This window comes from Centruroides vittatus, unplaced genomic scaffold (assembly GCF_030686945.1).
Source record: "Centruroides vittatus isolate TY-2023 unplaced genomic scaffold, ASM3068694v2 contig_1777, whole genome shotgun sequence".
Lineage (NCBI taxonomy): Eukaryota > Metazoa > Arthropoda > Arachnida > Scorpiones > Buthidae > Centruroides > Centruroides vittatus.
The window spans coordinates 1037778-1060340 of record NW_027121088.1 but is presented as its reverse complement, the minus strand read 5'-3'; the positions used below and the strand labels follow the sequence as shown (position 1 = coordinate 1060340).

Genomic DNA, 22563 nt, shown 5'->3' with positions numbered 1-22563 from the left:
AGTTCAAATATATAATCAAAGTCCTGAAATTCCATAGGGAGTAATCTATAGTACACCCTATTATGATTAGAATGCATTTTTTAAAACCAAATTAATTATTAATTAACGAGTGCGTTTTCATAATAAATCAATAATTTAACGATGTTTAGTCGGCTTTATGTACGCCATCTATTGAGTAAATTATTAATTATTCCTACCGCTTTCGTCGATATTTTATTATTAATTCTTTTTAAATTTTGCAATTATAAAATAAATTAATAATAATGATAATTACTTTTTTAACTTTAAATGTGGTAAAAGTAACGTATTTTGAATAAATGATGACGTGTTTGATAAATCAGAAAATTGATAAGAACTCGATTCATTTTTTTAGATAGAAGCACGTGACTGAATTTTGAATAGGAAATTATTAAAAAATATATGTAAATATATATTAATTTTATTTGATTTGATTATTTTTTAAATTTAATAATGTATTTTGTGTTTTTATTGAGAAAGATTACATTTTTTCTCATGCATTTATATAATATAATATATTAATTATAATTATATTATGCATTATATAAAACTTCTTGGAATTTTACACAGATTATAACCATCCATGTAAATATTTCATTAGAAGTTAGCTTTAGATCATTTTTCTATATTAGAATATATATAAATTATCTAAATGCAACTTTTACTAAATACAGGTATAGAACTCAAAGTTTTTGATAGAATGACAAAACATTTCTATGCATGAGATTGTCTTGGATTTCTCAATTAGAGAATGTGACATAATCAAGGACAGATTTATGGGGACTGCATAGAGCACAGCTGCATCCTCCACCCTCTAAATCCACCCTCAAATATGCCCCCTATACACTACACATCCTGTAAATTTGCTCTTTTGGGGTTTTTTCAAGTAAAGCTGGGTAATTTGGGCAGTAAAAATTTTATAAGGTATATTTTTTCCTTCTTGCATCCATTTCTAAAGATTTCTGGATCCACTATTGAACATAATCAATGAACAATTCCTCTCAAGGTCTAGAATTAACATGTAATAATTTTCTTTGGGCAGAAATTATGTTTTCAATTCTCTCTTATAACAGTCAAAGACCTAAAAACAGCTTTTGGGACTACTTTAATGATGTCTAACTATTAACATGGAAGATGATGATCAGAAGAAGATGGAAAAAATTAAAATTTGTCAAGAATGAAAGGGAGCAAATGTACTGGTAACTTTTAACAGGTGTTGTTGTTTAGACCCCATTCACAATCTGGTGACTCAGATCAGTCCCAAGTCTGGATTAAAAGAGGGAGAGTTGGTAACAGAAAGAACTAGCTGTAAAATGAAGCCAAATAAAAAAATACTGTGACCCTGGGGATAGTGGGACTAAGAGTGCTAAAAAGGAGGGAGGAGGAGTTTGCTTCTTTAGTTATACTATACAGAATCATTATAAAAAAAAGCTGTTATCTATAAATTATATATAAGTTTAATATTATATTTAATAATAATACTATAATGTATTTATTTTTAAACTTCAGATAATATATTTTTAATACGAAGATGAGAGGAAAAAATACTGGAATTGAATTTGGTAAGAGAACTATAAATAATTTTAATAGAAAGTAATAAATTTATTAATGGGTATTGAATTATATAAGTAATTAAGTATTTATGTAATAAATTTTTTTTCTTAATTACTTAATTAATTATTAACTAAGAAAAAGAAATTTTTAAAGAATTATGTACTATCAATTTGTGATATAATAGACCAAAAGGGGAGAAATGATAGTCTGATAATTCTGATTGTCAGCTAAAAAGCAAACATTATATGAAGTCTGATGAGAGACTCAAACAACCTATATATTTAGAAATTCAAATCTTTGTGTTTTTCAGAAACAATAGCATTAGATTCTAATCTTTGTTGCAACAATTTTCTTAATTATAATTAAAATTACACTCTCAATTATATTTTAGTTTATTTATAAAATTCTTTCAATTAAGTGGGAATCTTCTATTTAAAAAACAAACAAGTTTTTCTAGTTAAAATTATCCTTGTAATCTGTGCTAAAACAATCCAGTTAAAGAAAAATGCATTTCTAATGTTTGAATATATTAAAAAATAGCCTGGAGAAACTGAAGAGGAATGTTCTAAAAACTTTGGAGTAACATTAAAATGCATTTTTCTTTAACCGGATTGTTTTAACATGGATTACGTGGATAATTTTAACTAGAAAACTTGTTTGTTTTTTTTAAATAGATTCCCACTTCATTGAAATATTTTTAATAACTAAACTCAAGTATAGTTGAGAGTGTAATTTTAATAAGCAATAGATTTTAATGCAGACAGAATTTCATTATTTTAAATGAAAATTTTTGCAAATTAAAGAATATTACATTTATAAATTTCTTTAGTAATCAGAACTTACAATAATATTTTATTAAATTCAGTTATTTATAATTAATTATTCTAAATGGAATTTTTCTTTAAATATTACTGTAATAATAATCACCATAACAAATTCTGAAAATGTAATTTAAAATATTTTAATAATAGTTTGATGAGGAATATGTATCAAGATTTTGGCTAATTTAAAATCTTTTTAATATTATCATTCTATTTCACAAAAATATTGAAGTTAAAAATGTCAAAATGTAATATTATGTTTATTTAAAATTGAAAAAGTCGAATATAATTTTTCTATAAAATATCTTGTAGATATTGGTTTAGCTACTAAACCTATTAATCATTTGGCAGTAAAGCAACAAGCACATGCACTTTCTACAAGAAGAACTGTTAAGAAGAATTATGAAGTAAGTAGTATTTAATTTGTTCTCTTTGTTTTAAATTTTTGTATAAATAAAATAATGAAAATATGCATAATGGAAATAAATTTTATTATTATGATTTAATTGCAATTTTAAATAATTATTTATTATCTAATATTATTTTGTGTAGCTTTAATCTAGGTCCATTGCTACTCTGTAGTGAGTTTATAGAAAAATCTAAGATGAGCATGTGTGAGCTATATTCATTTTTCAGGATTCTTTACTTCATTATGATACTCCTATCAGCCTTTCTATTCACAAATCTTTTCTTTCATATTGTATTGTTTCATTTATTTAAGCTATGTATCTATAAAAATAGATATTATGACACCAATTACTTGTGTATTGGAAAAAACTGCTGATGTATCAGATAATTTGAGAAACAGTAATATAATGTATTATAAAAGTGAAAATTAAGATGATTTGGTTTTCCAATAATTATTTTGAATTAATTAACCATGTATTTGCTGAATTGGATAGATTAGCAGTTCATCTATATTTAAACAACTGAGATTGTTTAATTATAGAAAAACTGCCTTGTTTTATGGTAATGTTGTGTGCTAACTCTCTTTTTTGTTCTTTTGAATAAACACCTAAAGCTTTTAACTGAGATTTAATATTTAAATTTTTCTGATACTTGATGAAATATACTTATGATTTGATTTACATTGTATTAATATTGCTTCATTATCTCATAAATGTAAATTTTAAAACATTTTATTTTATATTAGCAAAGTGCTTTAAATTAAAAATAATGATTAAAAGCATTTATTTAATAAAATGTATATAAATTGACATGAATGCTATACAGTATGACATCATACTATTGTGAGGAATCTATGGTCCAATCTGGTCTACAGTTTATTGTAAGGAAATTAATGCCTGACCCAAATTATTATTTTTCACTTATGTTGATCAACATGGGCATTGATCCATACAGGACAGAGGGGACAGTGTTTTTATATCAGCAATTTTCCCCAATGTATTTTTATTTTATAGCATACTACAAAAATTAAAAGTAGAAACAAGTACTGCACACAACAAATACATCATATTTTGTATATCTATTCAAAACCCAACAATGAGAAATTTTTCTTAACCATTGTAATTGGCCCATCCCCTCAATATTTACACAGATTGACCCGAATGCTGATCAATCTCATTTATTAAACCTGTCTAGCCTGAGATGAATGTTGTTTATCAAAAAATGCAAAGACAAAAATTATATAATAAGTTTAAATTATCCTGATCAAATGGAAATTAAAATAGTTTTATGTTTCAGTAAATACTGGATTTTACTGAAATAAAGTCTGATATCTGTATCTATGTGTGATGCATATTATCAAAGTCACTTCAACTTCCACAATAAATTTTATAACTATAAAATTACACATTATATAATTACTAAATTGTATGATTACTAAAATTGCTGTATACCGTAGAATTAATTTGCAATGTTAAAAATTAATTCAGTTATTAAAGTAGGTAATTTTGAAGTAAAGTTAATATTCTATTATAATTTTTTTACTTTTCTGAACCTTAAAAGGATGATTTTTATTATATTCATAATGAGTTAGAACCAGCTAAAAAATGAGAAATATAGGGAATGAGAAAAATAGTTCAACACATTTAAATAAAACTTTTCATGAAAAGTTTTGATCCAGATTTGAACCAGATTCCTGAAAATAACAGGGCGATACATTTAATGCTTCAGCATTTAATGTAGTCATTTTTTTTTTCATAAATTAAAAATATTTATCTTTAAACAATACACATATATTATTGCAATATTATTGTATTCTTAAATGTTATTGCTTTATTTTATAAAATAGATTGCATGGCTACTAAAAGCCGTCACATGTATTGATTTGACAACGTTAAATAGTGATGACACTTTTTCTAATGTTCAACGACTCTGTCATAAGGCTGTAAATCCTATTTGTCACAATGTGCTGAAAAAAATTAATATGGATAACAGAAGTAAGTTTTTATAAATACACTGTAATGTATATATGGTATATTTATTTCTGGCCAAAATACATGTAATAAAATATTCTATAATTTTATAGAATAAACTTTGTAACTCTAGAACACCATTTATCAATACCCTCAATGCAAAACAATTCTCATATAAATTGAAGATCCAAGTTTTTCCTCCTCTTTAAATTCTGTTTGAAAACTTTTCATTCTCAATTTGAACTCTAGTGATGCAATGCTAGTGATATTGGGCACTACATACACTTTAATAAATTTATAAAATTTTGAGAATTATTTAATTTTAAATTTTTATTCCTAGATTTATTACTTTTCACCAAACTTTTAGACACTGTGATCCATTCCAGATTAGAAAACTTTTTTACAATCTTGCATCTATAACATACATAATGTAATAATTAAACAAGTAAACAAAGGAATAAGTCCTAGAAAATTGAAATTTCTTTATTAAGAATTAATTTCTTTCAATTATGTTGTGTTATATTATTGCTATCATGAATTATTTAGTTAGTTCTATGATAGGTGTGTCTGTACAAATTATACATATAATTTTTTTTTCTATAACTGTTTTATTGCATGTTTGATGCATGACACACTATATCTTGCAATAACTTACATAAAAAAGTTTCATAGTTAGTGAGGCAAAAGTGCAGGCATTATTTTAAATATTCATTGGTTATAAACATTTAAAACATGCTTGCATTTGTACCTCACTTATATAGCGTACTTTTGTACTTAAATTTATAGTATAAAATTATAGAATAGTTTTTTATACCATTAGCCCTCTGTATCTGCAGATTGAAAATATTTTGGAAAAAATTCAGAATATTCCAAAAAGCAAAACTTGAATTTGCTTGTATTTTAATTCTGTGTTTTATTGTATGTATTCCTCTTTCCTTATGTATTAAGCAAAAGCAATCTAAGTATTGAAAATGTTACATTGTTGCTGTCATGTACTATATAGTTAGGTCCAGTGGTGTAGCTACATAATCAGCACCCTGGAGCAAGTAGAACCGGTGTGCCCCTTGTTCCTCGGAGGCTCGCAAAATTTATTTTGAACATTTAATTTAAAAACACACTAACATAAGAAAACTTCAAAATTGTTTTCTCGCTTTTTCATTTGCAAATCAGCCAGTCACTTTCTTCAGATCAAGTTGACAAGCTTTTGTTTTTTCAGTTGATGTAGTCAGGGCAGATCTAGATTTTTCAGGGCCTAGGGCTTATTGAATTCCAATGGGGACCCATTTTTTGTTAATACAAATAATACTATAAATTATCATTATTATATTATTATTAATATTAACTATTTTTTACTATATGATAAATGTGCATTGTTAATGAAAAAGTATTAAAAATTTATGATGATAATTCAATTTTTGTGTGCCCTTGACACTTGGGGGCCCAGGGCTTAAGCCCTATTAGTCCCTATGTAGATCCATCCTTGGATATAGTAATCAGAGTTAAGACGGTTTTGTGACATACTTCTTAAATAAGTTTTGATTAATTTTAGTTTTGAAAAACTTCGTTTTGCTGTTGTTGTGGTTGCCCATAAAGTTAAAAAAATGAGATATGCTGCAATAATGTCGGAGAACGTAATTGAGGCTGCAGTGTGAAATAAAAGTAGTTCAGCAATTTTGCGTATAGAAGTAATTTCTTTTACCTGACTATAAAAACACATTTTAAATCGAAGCAGTTGAGATCCAAAACTAGGCAAATGTTGAAGGGATATGGCGATTGTAACAATTCTGATTGTTCCAGAATATTTTTCAGATGACGCGACAAGATATGCAGGCGATAAGCACTTGAAAAGTGTACGTACATACATAATTGTCGAATCTAATCGTTCGAATTCAAATCTAATCGTTAATTGATTAATTATCAAATCCAAAAGTTTTTACAAATGTTTTTACAAGTTTTTATTTCGCCCTTTCTAACTTGGCGCCCTCATGATTCGTGTGCCTGGAGCAGTTTGCTCCAACTGCTCCACGGTAGCTACGCCCCTGGTTAGCTCTATGATAAGTGTATCTGTAGGTACTAAAGATCATAGATGCATGGTGACACTGGTTAAGGAGGTAGAGAGAATTGATTTGTACAAAATTCACTAGATGGTAATTTTTATATTAATTAATCAAAATTGAAGACAGTCTGTCAAAATATGACAGTAAATAAAAAGGTGACTGTTTTGATAGACTGTCTTTAATCTTTAATTTTCCATCTGTGATAATTTGTTAACCTTTTTGATTTCTCTTTCTGGTTTGTTTTGTTCTTGCTTTTCTTGAATTTTCTTCATTATTTTGTCCAAATTTGGGAGGGCAGTTGCTTCCTTGTTTCCTGACTCATATGCCCATCCTGAACAAGTATAGACTTTTTCTTGACAATGTTTCCTAAACATGCAATATAATAACTATTTACATAGTATTTGCATTGTATTCAGTATTATTAATCTGGAGATTAAGATATATAATCTTATTAATTTAGAAATGATTTAAAGTATATAGGAGAATGCGACAGGTTATATTTGCAAATCCTATGCCATTTTATATAAGGGACTTGTGCATACACAGATATTAGTAACCACAAGGGGTCCTGGAATTAATTTCTCGTAGATACTGCGAGATGACTGTACACAGTACTAGCTGTGAATAAGACATCTTATTCACATAACATGCTCACATACCTCCTATTTTGAATGATATTAACAATTAATCATTATTAAGGTGATTGGCAAACTAACTGACCAAAATCAATCAATAGATTGTGATAATTTGTTTGGCCATTGCTATTGTATAGTATCGAGTATTGTGTGATATAGATTTACATTATATGAACTTATATAAAATGGACCTCGTGTGTGCTTGTCAAGGTTCTTGCACACATACCACTGAAAACTAATAGTTTGAATAAATAGAATAAATCATTTCATTCTTTTTCATGGAAAGGAATAAATTCAAAACTATGATTTGTTCAGAAACAGTATTACTAAGTAAATAACACTAAAATTAAAAATTTATTTTCCTTCTCATTTTAGAAGTATTGAGATTTAAATAGAATATTGTATGTAATAAATAAAATGAAATTGCTTCAATTCTATAAAGTATTCGATCTTAAATGGAAATTGTATTCATGTGAATATAATAAAATGAAATATAAAATATTCTCTAATTCTCTTTTACTTATTGTAAAATTATTTAATAATTGATCTTAACTTTCTTTATAGATATATCAGTTGCTGCTGTCTGTGTTTATCCTGCAAGAGTACATGATGCTTATGAAACATTGAAATCATTAGGGGTAGAAATTCCAATTGCATCAGTTGCAACAGGATTTCCAAGTGGACAATATTTATTAAATACAAGACTAGAAGAAATAAAATCAGCCATAGATAATGGTGCATCAGAAATAGATGTAGTTATTAATCGTTCATATGCACTTACTGGGAATTGGAAAGGTATATTTGTATTTATAGTCTTTATAAGTAGAATACATACTTTATTTCACATTCTGTCTATTCTTTTTCACCATTTAAGCTAAAAGAACACATTATGATATACTGAAACTATCAGAATCTATGGAAATACCCATTGTAATGACACTGTAATAATATTACATTATACGTATATAAATTATTAAATTATTGCCTTATGGTTATGACTATATGAATCACTAACAAATAAAAACAATACAATTGCTTTTTTTGCTTTAAGTTTTTTGTTTATTGAAGATTATTCTTTTTATGTAAAATGAATAGATTATTTTTTAATTATTCTGTTTCCATGATAATTACATACTGCTTTCTTTTTATTTGTATTCATTCTGGAAGATGGTAATTGGAAAATATTCAAACCATACTTGTTTATGACTATATTTGTTAATTGTTTACCCTAAGTAAAGCAAAATTTGATGTATTTTCAGTTAATTCAACATTTCAAATCTTTCAATAACACTTTGGAATAAGAATTAAAAAAAGTCATGCACACATTTGACATCAAAAATGTTTAAATCCAATGTCAAATGTGTGTTTGGTTTGTATTTAATGGTCTTTGAAGGCTGTTGGATCATCTCAAATAATCATCCAAATTAAATTCCTCTAGTTTAACCAGTCTCTGCATCTTTGAATAAGTTGTAAAAAATGATTATCTACTCAACTGTTTGATTTTATCATGTCATTCTATGACTGTCTTATGACTCTGAAAAATTTTCAAGAGTAGTTAAAGTAGTTTTTTTTTTTTTTTGTAGAATTTCTAAACTATTTCTGATATTACCTTTGTATTCTTATTATAATAATTTTCTTGTTTTCATATACTGAATGTGATTTTTTTCCTATACTTTTTCACTTTTGATATAGTTCATTTCTATTAGCATTATTATAATTTTATATTTTATAATATATTTTAGATAAACTGTTAAACATTATTAAGACACTTAAATTAATGTATTTAAAATATATTATTTCCAATTTCATAAAAGAATTCAATGAATTTGATTTTATTAGATTCTTCCATTCTTCCATCATATTTTCATTCAATTTTCAACATTTAGAATAGTTTATATGTCAATTGTTTTATTTAACAGCTTAGTTTTTGAATTTAAATATTAAGAAGGGGGACAAAATGGAATTATAATAGGAACAACTAATAGAAGAACAAAGTAATAGGAACAACTGATAATAGCTTTCCAAAAAAAATACCTGACATAAACCACTATTGAACTTGGTAAAAGACTAAATAAAACTTTAAGTTCGATACTGGTTTGGGCTGATTTTCTGGAAAAATATTCATAGAAGACATGCACAATTAAGTAAATTGCAGTCTGTACAGTTTGTCCAATTTTAATACCTTAAGAGCACAAAAATACATATCAGAACCAATATCTTTTAAGGTTCTTTCCTATCTACGCATGTGATTTGGTAAAAAAGATCCTTCTGGCATTGCATAAAATTTAAAAAGTTAAACTTTTTTGTAATTTTCATCTGGTTTACTATCAAACAACTATTGTAAATTATTATCGTTTACTAGGATGTATATTAATAAAACTTATTATATGAATTATGATTGAGAAGATATAAAGATAATTTGTATTGCAAATAATTTACAATTGTATTAAGGACAGAAGCATAATTAATTATAAAAAAACTATTTTTAATTAGAAGACATACACAAATTATTTGCCTTTTTAAAAAATGCAATTAGCAGTTGTTCCTTTTAAATTACTAATATAATTTATTAGTTTCTGAGTCAAGTCAAAAAGTTTGAATTTATTTTATTTATTCATTTTTTTAGATTGTTTGAGTCCTCTGAAAATGGAATGACTTATTTTAAGATGTATTTTATTATATGAGCAAATATTTTAGGCAATTTCAATTACTTTTTGCACATTCTCTCATTCTAATTGTGTTGTGTAGTATAAGAACAAGTTCAAAAAGGTTTTAAACTTGTTTTTATATTGAAACAATAGAACTTGAAGATGATTGAAATTGCTGAAAACATCAATTTTTATAATAATGCATTTTATAAGAAAAATCTGAGTTTATTTTTACATTGACTGACTCGTAAGAAAAAAATTAAAAGATCTGATACTTAATTTTCTTTTTTTATAAATTATTTTAGGAATTTATAATGAGATTAAACTAATGAAAAATGCTTGTGGAGATGCTCATTTAAAGACAATTCTTGCTACAGGAGAACTGGGAACTTTTTCAAATATATATATTGCAAGTATGATTTGTATGATGGCTGGTAAGTTTTTAATAGATTTAAAATAAATTTTATACTTGTTATAATTTTTGTAATCACAAAAGTAAAATTTTTCAATTTAATTTATGCAATCATCCTATTGTGAGAGAGTTTAATTTTTTATAATAAATCCAGTATAATCAAATAATGCATATTATTGATATTGTACTATTATGTAGAGATTTTTCACAAAATTTCATATTTGTATTTTGTAAACATTATTTCCTATCTAATATAAGGTATTTTTCATTTTATCTGAACTAATTTCAGAGATAAAATAGTTTTAAATCAAAGAATAATTTTTGATGAAATGCAAAAAGTCTTTAAATGTATTTGGTCTGTTTCAGTTTACGGTTATAAATGTTGATATGCTATAATAGTTGATAACATAAATGTATGAAGATTAAAAAATAAACTTTGTATATATTTATATAATCTGACCTGTCTGAAGTTACTCTTTGTAAAGTCATGCTTTGTCTTAAACTGGCCAGTCCCAATTTAGGTTCTTTATTAATCAATTTTACAAAAATCACACCTCTGAAAAGTATAAAGTCACACTTGATGACACCACCAGTCATCATGAAATGGGTTAGTTTTAGTTTTATTTATAAGAACATAAGGATTGTCTTAGTATGACTATAAATATATTTTTAGCATTTTATTTATAAAACATCTTTGTAACTAATTAGGCTACTACACTTCAGATATGGAAAAGAAAGATTTAATGTTCAAAAGCAAAAGGCTCTATCTCCATTTCCCAATATTCTTCATGAAAAATGTTTTGTAATTATTAGGGGGTATCCATAAATGACATCCACACTGGAAGGGGAAGGAGGTTATGATAACTTGGACAAAGTTGTTGTACTAGGATAGTGGAGGGATTGAGCTACTATGGATGTCTATTCTATTTCATTAAATTTTGTACAGTTTATGCATTTTATTATATTTATTTCAAACTTTCTTGTATGTTTTGTTTCTACTTATAGTATCAATCATTCATAAAGTAATAAAGGTTTTAAGGGGAGTTAAGTTTTGTTGGATGTCTGAAGAAAGGAGGGAGTTACAGAAACATGGACAAACTGGGACAAGGTGAATGAGAGACTAAAACTTTCAAAGAAAATGCAGATGTAATTTATGGATAGTCCCTTATAGAACATTTTTCATACAATATTGGGCAGTTTTGATAAAGGATACAAATTAGGCTTCATGCTTTATTAGTGTTCTTTAATAGATATATACTTGCACTTGCATGCACTTTCCAAGTTGCTCATTTATCGATTAAAAGATAAATGTGCAACTTGATTTTCAGTTGTTTTGAAGATAAAGCTTTTTGCTTTTGGGTAACAGATGAAAAACATATTGCATACATATGAAATTCAGCAATGAGTTGCCTAACTTTCTCAGCAACAACAATTAAAACATCATGTGGTGCCATCTGTTATATTTTTTTATATAGTTAATTACTATAAAATGTCAAAAGGATAAATTTTGAGGTAGGGATGAGTTTTATAAAACATTGTAAATGATATATAACTCCCCTCTATTTCCCATTGACATTTCTCTAGATCCCTTGACATTTAACCACCAAAATTTAATAGCATCAATTCCCCTAATATACAAACCTCCCTACAAAATTTCAGAAATTTTTGACAAAAGATACAGGAGTTATTAAAGCTTCAAAGTGGGTGAACAAAATCATTCCTCCCTCCAGCCACACACACACACTAACATCCATACATAAAGAAATAACTCCCAAATTTTTTTTCACTTCTTGATGTTTCAAAGTCCCTTAAATCCAAAAATGTATAAATCTTAGGGATCATTGATCAATTGCCATACTTGTTCTCTATTATATAATACAACAATGAAAGTAGTATTGTTATCTTAGGATCAAAAAAGATTACTTTAGCAGAAGCACATGTCTGAATTGAATCTCAATCACAAAGAACTTGCAGTTTGAACAATCAAAGAATTTAAATTCTCAGCTTTTTTTCTATCTTTCTATATGAAGTTTGAAACAATTTATTGATGATTTAAAAATAAGCAGCTTTCATCTCAGGACAGTTTTAGAAAGATGAAAGTTTAACAATTACTTGTAATTATTAAATTTTCATTTTTCTAAAGCAATTAATTAGTTTATAATTAAATTAATTAAGTAGTAAGTCACTAATTAATTAATGACTTAATGATCATTGAAAGGAGGGAAAAACTTACCAAGAAAACTGAACATTAAAGCATAACATTTTCTCATGATGGCTTCATAGTTTTAAGCAACATCATCATTTAAACAAATTAAACTGCATTTACATCTAATTCTAATATTGATAATTATAAGGAAGGATAAATTATAAAAAGTTATATAAATAGATATTAAGCTATAAACCAGAAGGTGTTCGTAATTTTGAATTGATGAAAGCAGAAAAAATATTAATTTCCAGCAGCAATCAAAAGATTAGAAGATTATAGTAAAAATGTTTTATTTTTAAGCATAATTAAAAATAATTGCACTTTATCTTTAAAGAAAACATATATATTAAATTTTTTTTATATAAACAGATTTTCTTTTATTTGTTAGTTAGTTAAATTTAATTTTATATAATTTAATGTTTTTTAAATGTCATTAAATTAATCAATATTTGAAATTTTAAAAAATGTCAATTATTTTCTACAAAATTTTTTTCACACCTCAAAAATTTCAGTTCAAAACTTTTGGTTTGAGACAGGTCTGACTATATAAAATTATAAAAATCTCATCAATGCCTGAAGCAGTTTTATTTTATTTGCATGAAATTTCTGGTATGATTATTTTATACAAGCTTTTATTGTTTGACTTATATTTTGAGCATGAGAGATTTTATTTACTTGAATTTTTACACAGGAACACATATCGTATATACATCTTTGTGTACTCTTGGATAAATTTCAATATTCCATGTCTTTCATATAAGTTTTTTCTTAAATATAATTTTTTAGTTACAGAGCTTTTACTAAGTAAATGAAAGATATTTTTCATACATTATATAACTGTTATTAAATCTGTTTATCATTAAATTATATATAGGGCCTGTGATTGTATATAGATAGAGAAAGGACAGCAAACAGCCAAATCTTGTTAAAACTCTCTGCTTAATGACACTTTTATAAAGTGCTAATGAATACTCATGAATGGATCTTCTTAAATATTAAGTATATATGCACATTGCATGGATATATTGCATATAGGAAAAATCAATGAAATATATAGGAAGAATATTAAGTACAGTCTTGCTTGTCAGTGTAATGATTTCATTTGATAAAAATTAACAAATAAATAAAATACCTCAACATACTAAAAGTATTTGTATATAGTTGTTTTGTTGCAGATATTGTAGATTATATACTGATATTAAACATAATCAATAAAATGTCAATCAATTTTATCATACATTCTTTTGAATTATTATTGTTAGGAATTTTCATTTCTTCACCTATAAATTTTGCTTAACTTAGATTCATTATTGTTTCCAGGAAATAACAACCTTATTGTCAGTAACCAATAGCTGAATTGTTTTACATGATCTAACAGATTTCAGAATATTTCACAGAATGAACTCATCTCCTAGTTACTTTAGGCACTTGCCTAAAGATGGCCAATTTTTTTTGCCTTAGTGACAGACTGTAAAAATGCTGTCTTTTTTATTGATGTTATAAAAAGAATAATTGCCTATTCAAACTTATTCAAACAAAATCAACAGGTACATATTATTTTTATTACCATACTTTATATTAAAATCTGTCTTATTTTAGGTGCTGACTTTATTAAGACTTCGACAGGAAAAGAAACTGTTAATGCAACTCTGCCTGTTGGAATAGTGATGACTCGTGCAATTAAAGATTATTATGAATTAACTGGGATAAAGGTCTTTGTTGATTTATTTTATTATCATCATCATTATTTTAATTCAGCTACATAATGCATAGTTAAAGTTCTCTCTCAATCTCTCTCTCCCCTTCCTTACTTCCAAATAATCAGTACCCTCTGACAAATGGAAACACCCATCCCATGCTTAAGACAGGATTCAAATTCACAGTGTAGAGAATCAGAAACAACTTTTAATAATTTAAAATATGATAAAAGTCATTAACATTGTTAATTGCTATTAAAATTTTAATTATATGAACAATAATTATGATAGGCAAATTTAAGAAAATAATGTTTAAAAATACCAAGTGATCATAATTTAAGTATGCCCATTTAATGCTGTCTAGAAAAATATTTAGCAGTCCAAATGCAACCAAATCTAGTATAGTAACATTTTGGGAAATCATTTTATGTAAAAGATAGTAAATATTGATTATAGTTAGAGATTTTAGATTTTACAAATAAATTGAGAGTTTAACTCTAATCATTGTTTGCTATCTTTTATATAAAGTCATTAATCTATCACTATTCCTACATTTTTAATCTTGAAATTCAGGTGCATGAATTTTTATTTTCAAAAATACATTCAATGTTTTAAAATAAAATGTAAATAAACATGTATATAACTAATTTATTTACATTATTTCTGTGTTAAAACATTTAGGTTGGATTCAAGCCAGCAGGAGGGATTCGAACATCCAAAGATGTATTAAATTGGCAATTCCTGATGAAAGAGACACTTGGGAATGACTGGCTCCAACCAGATCTGTTTCGTATTGGTGCCTCAGCATTATTGGGAGACATTGAGAAACAGATCTTCCATCGTGTGATGGGATATTATGCAGACAATACAGAATTTGCATTGTGTTGAATTTGCATTTAGTGATCAAAAGAAGAAAGTAAATATATATATATCTACAATATTATAAAAAAAATGCAATTTAATTCTAAGAATAAATATACTTTCTTAATATATTGCCATCAGATTTGGTATTTGAGATTTTGTACAAAATAAAACTTTTGAAAAATTTAATTTTATACTTTTACTATAAAGCATATTTTTTTTCATTATAAAATATATTAAAATATTAAATAATTTTGTTAAAAGTATTAAATTCTTTAGGAATTTCCCTTTAAAGTAAATTCTAAAAATGTCAGGTGTTATTGTTTATCATCATATAATTAAAATAAAAAGCAAAATTTATGTATTACTGGTAATAACATGTTGTTATTGGTTTATTTTTTTAAAAAAACACTTGTTAATTTTATAAATACATTTATTTAAACATGAGTTAAAAGCAGGGTAAATAACCTATGAATAATTTCACAATAGACTTAAAAATTATTCATTATGTGCAGTATTTTATATATTGATATAATTTTATAGAAAATATGTTTATTTTATTTTATATAAAATTTAATGTATAGTAAATAAATGAAAATTGTAAGTATTTAGTGAAAGTTTCATATAAATCTTATAGTATCTGTGATATTTTACACACATATATAACATGATATAATGTTATTTAATTAATTAACTGTAATAGTAATTAAGTAATTTTATTAAAATAAATTTCAAAGACTAACCTTGAAAAAATTAAACTCTTATTAACTATTATATATATTAATCAAGTAAATAATTTAATGATTTACTGATTATTCTATGAACAAATAACTTTTGCTCACCAGATATTTTTTATTGCTAATTATTTTAAATATTAAATAAAAATGTATTCCATAAAAATTTCATATTAAAAATTCAGTTATTTTTAATATGAAATTTTTATGGAAAGCCACAGTTTAAAGATTCAAATTCTATGCTCATCGCAATTGTCTTACAGTTACCATAAAGTCTGCAAACAGTCTTAAATTTGTCTTTAACTCTCTTAGTTAAAATTTAAATGATTTATTAATCTCCGTCTTTTCAGAAAAATTGTATAATTTTCGATAAAGTTTGCCACTGTAATAAAAGATTGAATAATAACCAAGATACTAAAATTCATCAAGAGAGAAATGTTTTGACACAGATCAGTTGTTTTCAACTTGGCTTTAAGAAGTCTATTAATGTTTTCAAGATATTTAAATTATAAAAAATATGTTTAAAATAGAGATAATTCGTTGCTTTTTGCATAAATCGGTTATGTAGCTAGTTTGTAATAAAAATTCCCATGGATCATAACTACATGGATGTTGCAAAACGATGGGAGTAAATCCAACATCTTCCTGAAAAATATTAAACATGGGCAGAAATATTCATTAGTGGTGTGCAGAAATTAGTTGCTTACATACTCATTAACCACAGATTTATTATTTGTTATTTTACAATCTATATGCCACAGTCATTACAGTAATTGTATATTGCATAGTTGTGTTTTATTTAAATTATGGTACTTTCAGCTAGAAAGGATAATACCTCCTTTTTGATACTGTGATTTAATATACACATTAGACATTTTTATTTAATATTTTAAATTGCATTAAGAACAAATGTTGCTTAATGCAACATATTATATTTGGCATGGATACAATAGTGTTTGTTTGAAGTATTGTGTTGGGAATACATGCATATAACTGAAATGAATGCAAATTTCATAAATTTAGATTCGGTTTATCAGATAGAATAATAATTTTCATTACTTTTAGTCTATTTTTTTTAACAGCGATTCTAATAATTCCAATATCATTGCAAAAGAGTCATTACTTTTGAAATAAAAAAAAATAAAAAGATTGCGTTAAACATAGAGTTAATTTCAAAGATTTATTTATTCTCTTTCAGCAATCTGAACGGTAGATAATAAATGATGTAGAAAAGGATTGGGGAATAATAACTGAGATACTAAAATTCATCAAGAGAGAAATGTTTTGACACAGATCGGTTGTTTTCAACTTGGCTTATATGATACTTTAAAATATCACAACCCTCTTCTATGGATGTCACATGGTTCTCTGTTACTCAATAATTTATTGGCTATCAGATGTGTCCCACACACTAAAGTAAACCAGGCTGCCGACTTCAAAAAGAAATCGCACGACTGATCCAATGTTATGTGGTTGTATAGGGAAAGATTGTCGTAAACGTATTTCTCTTTACCGTTAGAAAAAAAATTGTGAATGAATTTTTTGTTTCGCTCCAAAATGTCCAAATTTTTTGGAATTTGATGCTCTTTGCTTCCTCCTAACGAAATACAACAATGTTTCGCAGTAATTTTTTGAAAAAGAAAAGACTGAATATCGTAACAAATTCAAATTTAAAAAAAATTAATAAAGTCATTTATAATTAACTTATCAAATTGGATTACATCATTATACAATAATTTAAATAACTGCTGCAAGCGATGATTCATTAGATTGCCCTGTAAATATGCAATCCATTTTATCTATAAAACAAAAACAGCAAACCGCAAAATATTTCTTCCAGAAAATAATCTAGGCTTTTAAATATCTTAACCTAAATCTGTCATCTATATTTAAGCATACGTAGCAAATTTGTATAAAATAAAATGTTAAAATTTATTAAATTATTTTGAATTTTAGTATCAAGTATATGGACAATAATACGTAATACACTTTGTCTACACCGCTGCAGTCATTTATAGAACTGTGTAATAGAATTATAAGTCGTTTAAAATCGACTTATGGTGATCGTCTTAAAACTGATTTCTATTTTATGTAATTATTATTCAATAATACTGGATACAGGTGTATTTTTCATGAGAATGAATTGATTTAAATATGATTTTTTACTGTTTTCAGTTCGTAATTATATCTGAACAACCAAAAAAATTTAACTTTTTATGATAAACTAGAATTATAATAAAAATTAATGTAAATATAATGTCATATCGCCATTACTTTTCATAATTTGTATTATAAATATACTTTCCTCGTCCCATGATAGGCGTAGGCGGGTACTTAGAAGCTAGATTTAAATTGATTATACTGTTAAAAAATTTAAATTTTCTAGGGTTCGTAAATAATATTTAAATTGCTGCAAATTATTGTGGAAGGAAATAAATTTAAAATTGAATTACTTAAATTTCAGTAAAAGTTCGTGTAATGAGTGGCGGAGTGAAAATATGTCGGTTTCTACAAGGAAGTGCGTTAATTTTTTGTCCACAGTGGAACTGGCTCCTCCTAAGAAATGTTTTACATATTGGAATTAGATTTCAATATTGAATTCTAGTTTAATACGAATATGTTGATTTTATATCTAATATAGGTTGTCAACTCTCCCGGATTCGCTGAGAGACCCCCGAAATTTGGTCCGGATATGTCGGGTTTCTGTTTCTCATCACCCGGCCATCCCATCGTGGACCTGGCTGAACCCACGATGGACTTGAAAAAGGACGTCTTAGTACCCACAGGGCGGAAAGGGTAAAAAAACAATCCAAGGTTATGATTTCCAAGGTTAAGAACTATCTTAATAGATTACACAAGCACAAGCATTTAAAATTCTTTTGTTTCTGTATTTTTAAGATTTTGAGTTAAGATATACTGTGACTTATATCTCATTATATATAAACTAGAACCGTAGTACTCTGTATATATCATATATACAGAATGCTTCAATATATAGGAATCCGACCAAATGTGGTATATTCAAGATGCTATGTACGCCATTATTTGGATCAATTACCATTGTTCGTGATTAATAGGCACAAAGCTATGAATTCAATAATTTTCTTATAGTAAATACAGAGTATAAGTTACCATTTTAATAAATATTTTTTAAATCAAACAATGTTTGTCTGACTTCTTTCAAATATCATTAGTACTTGTTCTTAGTCTTATTTAATATTTTGGTTGCGTTTACAATTTAAGTAGTCTTGACCATAATAAAACTGAATTTTATTGTTCTACCAGTGATAAGTTTATGAGGAATAAATCATAAAAAGTACATTCAAAAGTATGGAAAATGAATCTTAATATAGATTTTCATTCCCACGAGAAGTTAGGAAATTCATGTAAATAAACACTTCCTTCCTCTTAAAATGTGGTGGATAGTGTATAATAGACATATTGTTTTTTCTTATGATTCACGTACCATTCACATTATATAATTAGTAGTGATTCTATTAAGTATTGAATACGTTTTTCTCGTACAAAGTACTCGTCCAGACAGGAGGAAGGAAGTGTTTATTTATAGAGGTTTTTCTCTATACATGAACACGTGCCATATTTCCCGTTGGCAGTCAATCGCTAACAATTGCGCGCTTGGCAATTGAGTACTTGGCGTAGCACATGGTAATTTGAATGTTTGATATATGGTATTCACATACTATATAATACTAGTATTTGAAATGGCATATGTATGGTAACTGAGTATTTGGCACATTGAGTGGCTGTGGTACTTGGTATGATGTATGTTAACTGAAATTTAGCATTGTATTATATAGTAAATGAGTATTTATCATAATATATAACACGAAACATGTTAAATGTGTGATGAACATATAACTATACCTGTGATGAACATATATTAAGCTATTGAAACGGAAATCAGGGCCTAAGTATTCTGGCAGCCGATGCCAGAGAATGGAAAGGAAAAGGTCGAGAAGACGAGCTTAAGTCACTTAAAGGACATTACCATAGACAGCTACTATCCTCTCGTTCGTAATGAAACTACTAACATTCGTTATTATTACTGTAGGGATAGTGAAATTGTCGATTAAGAAGAGCCATTTCACCTAAGGGTCGAACACAAGTATGGAAACTCAGTTAATGCCGAAACATATGTTAAGAAATTCAGCTCCATTTATGGGAAAAATTATATTCAAAGGTATGAAAGTGCCTCAACTTCGACCAAATGAACGTTTTTTGGAGGAATCTGAAGTAGGCAACAATGTTTTAGTGGTTGGGAAGCTCAAACAGTTAATGAGTTGATCAGTGGAATCAAGCTTCAAAATTCAAATACAAGCTGAAAAGCTCATTAAAAATTTTTAAAATTTCATTTTCAAAAGATTAATGTTTAGAATTTAAACTAAAATTATGATTGAAGCAAATTTTCGTGTTGACAATGTCTATATAAACGTATATATTAAGTTTTGTAAATTAATTTTGATATTGTATTTCAACTGTAAAACGTGTCCACCAGTTTCTAAACGTTCAATTTCTATAATTTAGAACCCAAACAATCACTAAATATTCTGGAGTTTCAGAAGGAACCAATAAATTGTCAAACATTTTTATAGAATAGAGATTTATATTTCTATATAACGTAACTGTTGTCTGTTTATTTACACATTTTACCGTATTAAATGATAATTTAAATGTTTTTTTTTATTGTTTTACTGTAGTCTAATCGCGTATCTTTTGTTTGCATTCGATCATTTTAGACCACCTGCAAAACCCACACGCCATATGGTTTAGTTTCGAGTTTCTCTTATCACCTGGCACATGTGACTGTGATGGAAAAATATATAAAAATATAACGTTAAATATGTTCATTTGCCAACATTTACGTTTAATATTGCGCGTTAATTGTTGATTAAATTACAGAGGACTTCGAGGAAATTATCGGTCAATTCGGGGAACTTTTTCAAGTTATATAATAATACATTTTAATGGTCATCGATAACGGAATTGTTTACTGCTTTTTAACACATTTTCTAACAGTAAATCTTGGATTCTGCTTGGCCTCAATAGTAAGAACACCAGAATTCCATGAAGTTGTTACGATATATAATTCCTAATCGAGTTAAATTTAATTGTAATTAATCTTAGAAGTGTTTTTAAAGAATTTTAAAATTTATAATTGAATTCGACCCATTTATACAGAGAATAATCGTGAAATAATCCATAGATCAACACATAATTGCGGATATAACATGGTCTAGTGGTTAAGATCAACAAAAATGTGGGGAGGGACGTTACAAAAGAAAACATCGAAAATAAGACCCACCTAATAAAAGGAGTAATTTGTCACCGGAAATGTAACAACAATCTTCAAAGAGGTGGTTTTTGTCATGCCTGTTACGTCACGAGATTTCCGGTTGTAACGTTTCCGGTGGCAAATTATTCTTCATTACCATTTTAATTTTTAGTATCTTATCTGTTTTTTTAAAGTTTTTAGTGTCATTTCAATGTTTTGAATGACGTCTCGTTAGTGATTACATCGATACGATCTTTCTTACGATCCGTAACAATGGTGATTGTCACAAATATCTTCGTGATGTTCGTAATTAACCAGATGAACATGAATTCGTGTGTTTCACGAGTTTCATAACAATGAAGACGCCATAAAAAAAATCTCTTAAATTTACGACGTGGTACATGGTATACAGCATACGAACTCGATTTTATGGTACAAGTAACTAATGGTACATAAGACTAGATTTGGTTACAGTATATGAATTTAAATTAAATTAGGATAATATTTTAAGGAGAATGATTACAAAAATTACTTCCAAATACATTTATACCTTAGGATTTCATTTAATTCGAATTCTATGTATAAAAAACCCCATTTATTTAATGAATATCTTCTAAAAATTAAATTAATTTTTATTAAAATGGGAATTTTTTCCAAGAATCCTGAATTTTCCCTACGTTTTTGTTTTTGTAACACATGTTTGTTCTTTGCCTGGACAGAATCCAGTTGAACATCATTTCCTATTAATTGTGACAAGTAAAAGAGTTTAAAATAAATAAAAATATTTGATGACTTCATGTAATTAAACTATTTTTAAATTACCATTCATACACCAATTTACTCTTCGCAAAATATCAAATAGTTAAAAGTACCGGATAGGTGGGATCATCATCATTGATATTTTTAGTTGTTTACAATATTTTAATGTTGGATTTTCTTGGAAATTTAACAATGAAGTCGAAAAAGTAAATTATGAACACTTCGTTATTAAATTAAAACACGATCGTTACGTAATTAATTACGTGGGAATTGTTGATCCGACAATCATCATCACGTTCTTCAAAGAGGTAAATTAAAATGTTGGAATTTAATATCCTTATGTATTATTCAACATAATGAATAGTTCAAGAATAATTTACAAAAGTAATTTTTTAAAAAATACATATTTAAGTCCTGCATTTATGAGCCATTCTTCGATTAATCCGTTATTATTAGAGTGGATTTTCTAAGTCTCGTATCTTATTAAAAA

General features: G+C 26.6%; 1 protein-coding gene across 1 annotated transcript; it reads left to right on the top strand.

Annotated features, from left to right (window-relative positions):
* The first annotated feature begins 1104 nt into the window (after positions 1–1104).
* Dera (deoxyribose-phosphate aldolase) lies at positions 1105–15373 on the top strand. Its single transcript, XM_067263515.1, has 8 exons — positions 1105–1417; positions 1528–1580; positions 2706–2800; positions 4648–4795; positions 8028–8258; positions 10417–10545; positions 14329–14441; positions 15108–15373. Exons 2-8 carry the CDS (start codon positions 1550–1552, stop codon positions 15312–15314), a joined length of 954 nt encoding a protein of 317 aa, XP_067119616.1. The 5' UTR covers positions 1105–1417; positions 1528–1549; the 3' UTR covers positions 15315–15373.
* The last annotated feature ends 7190 nt before the right edge of the window (positions 15374–22563 follow it).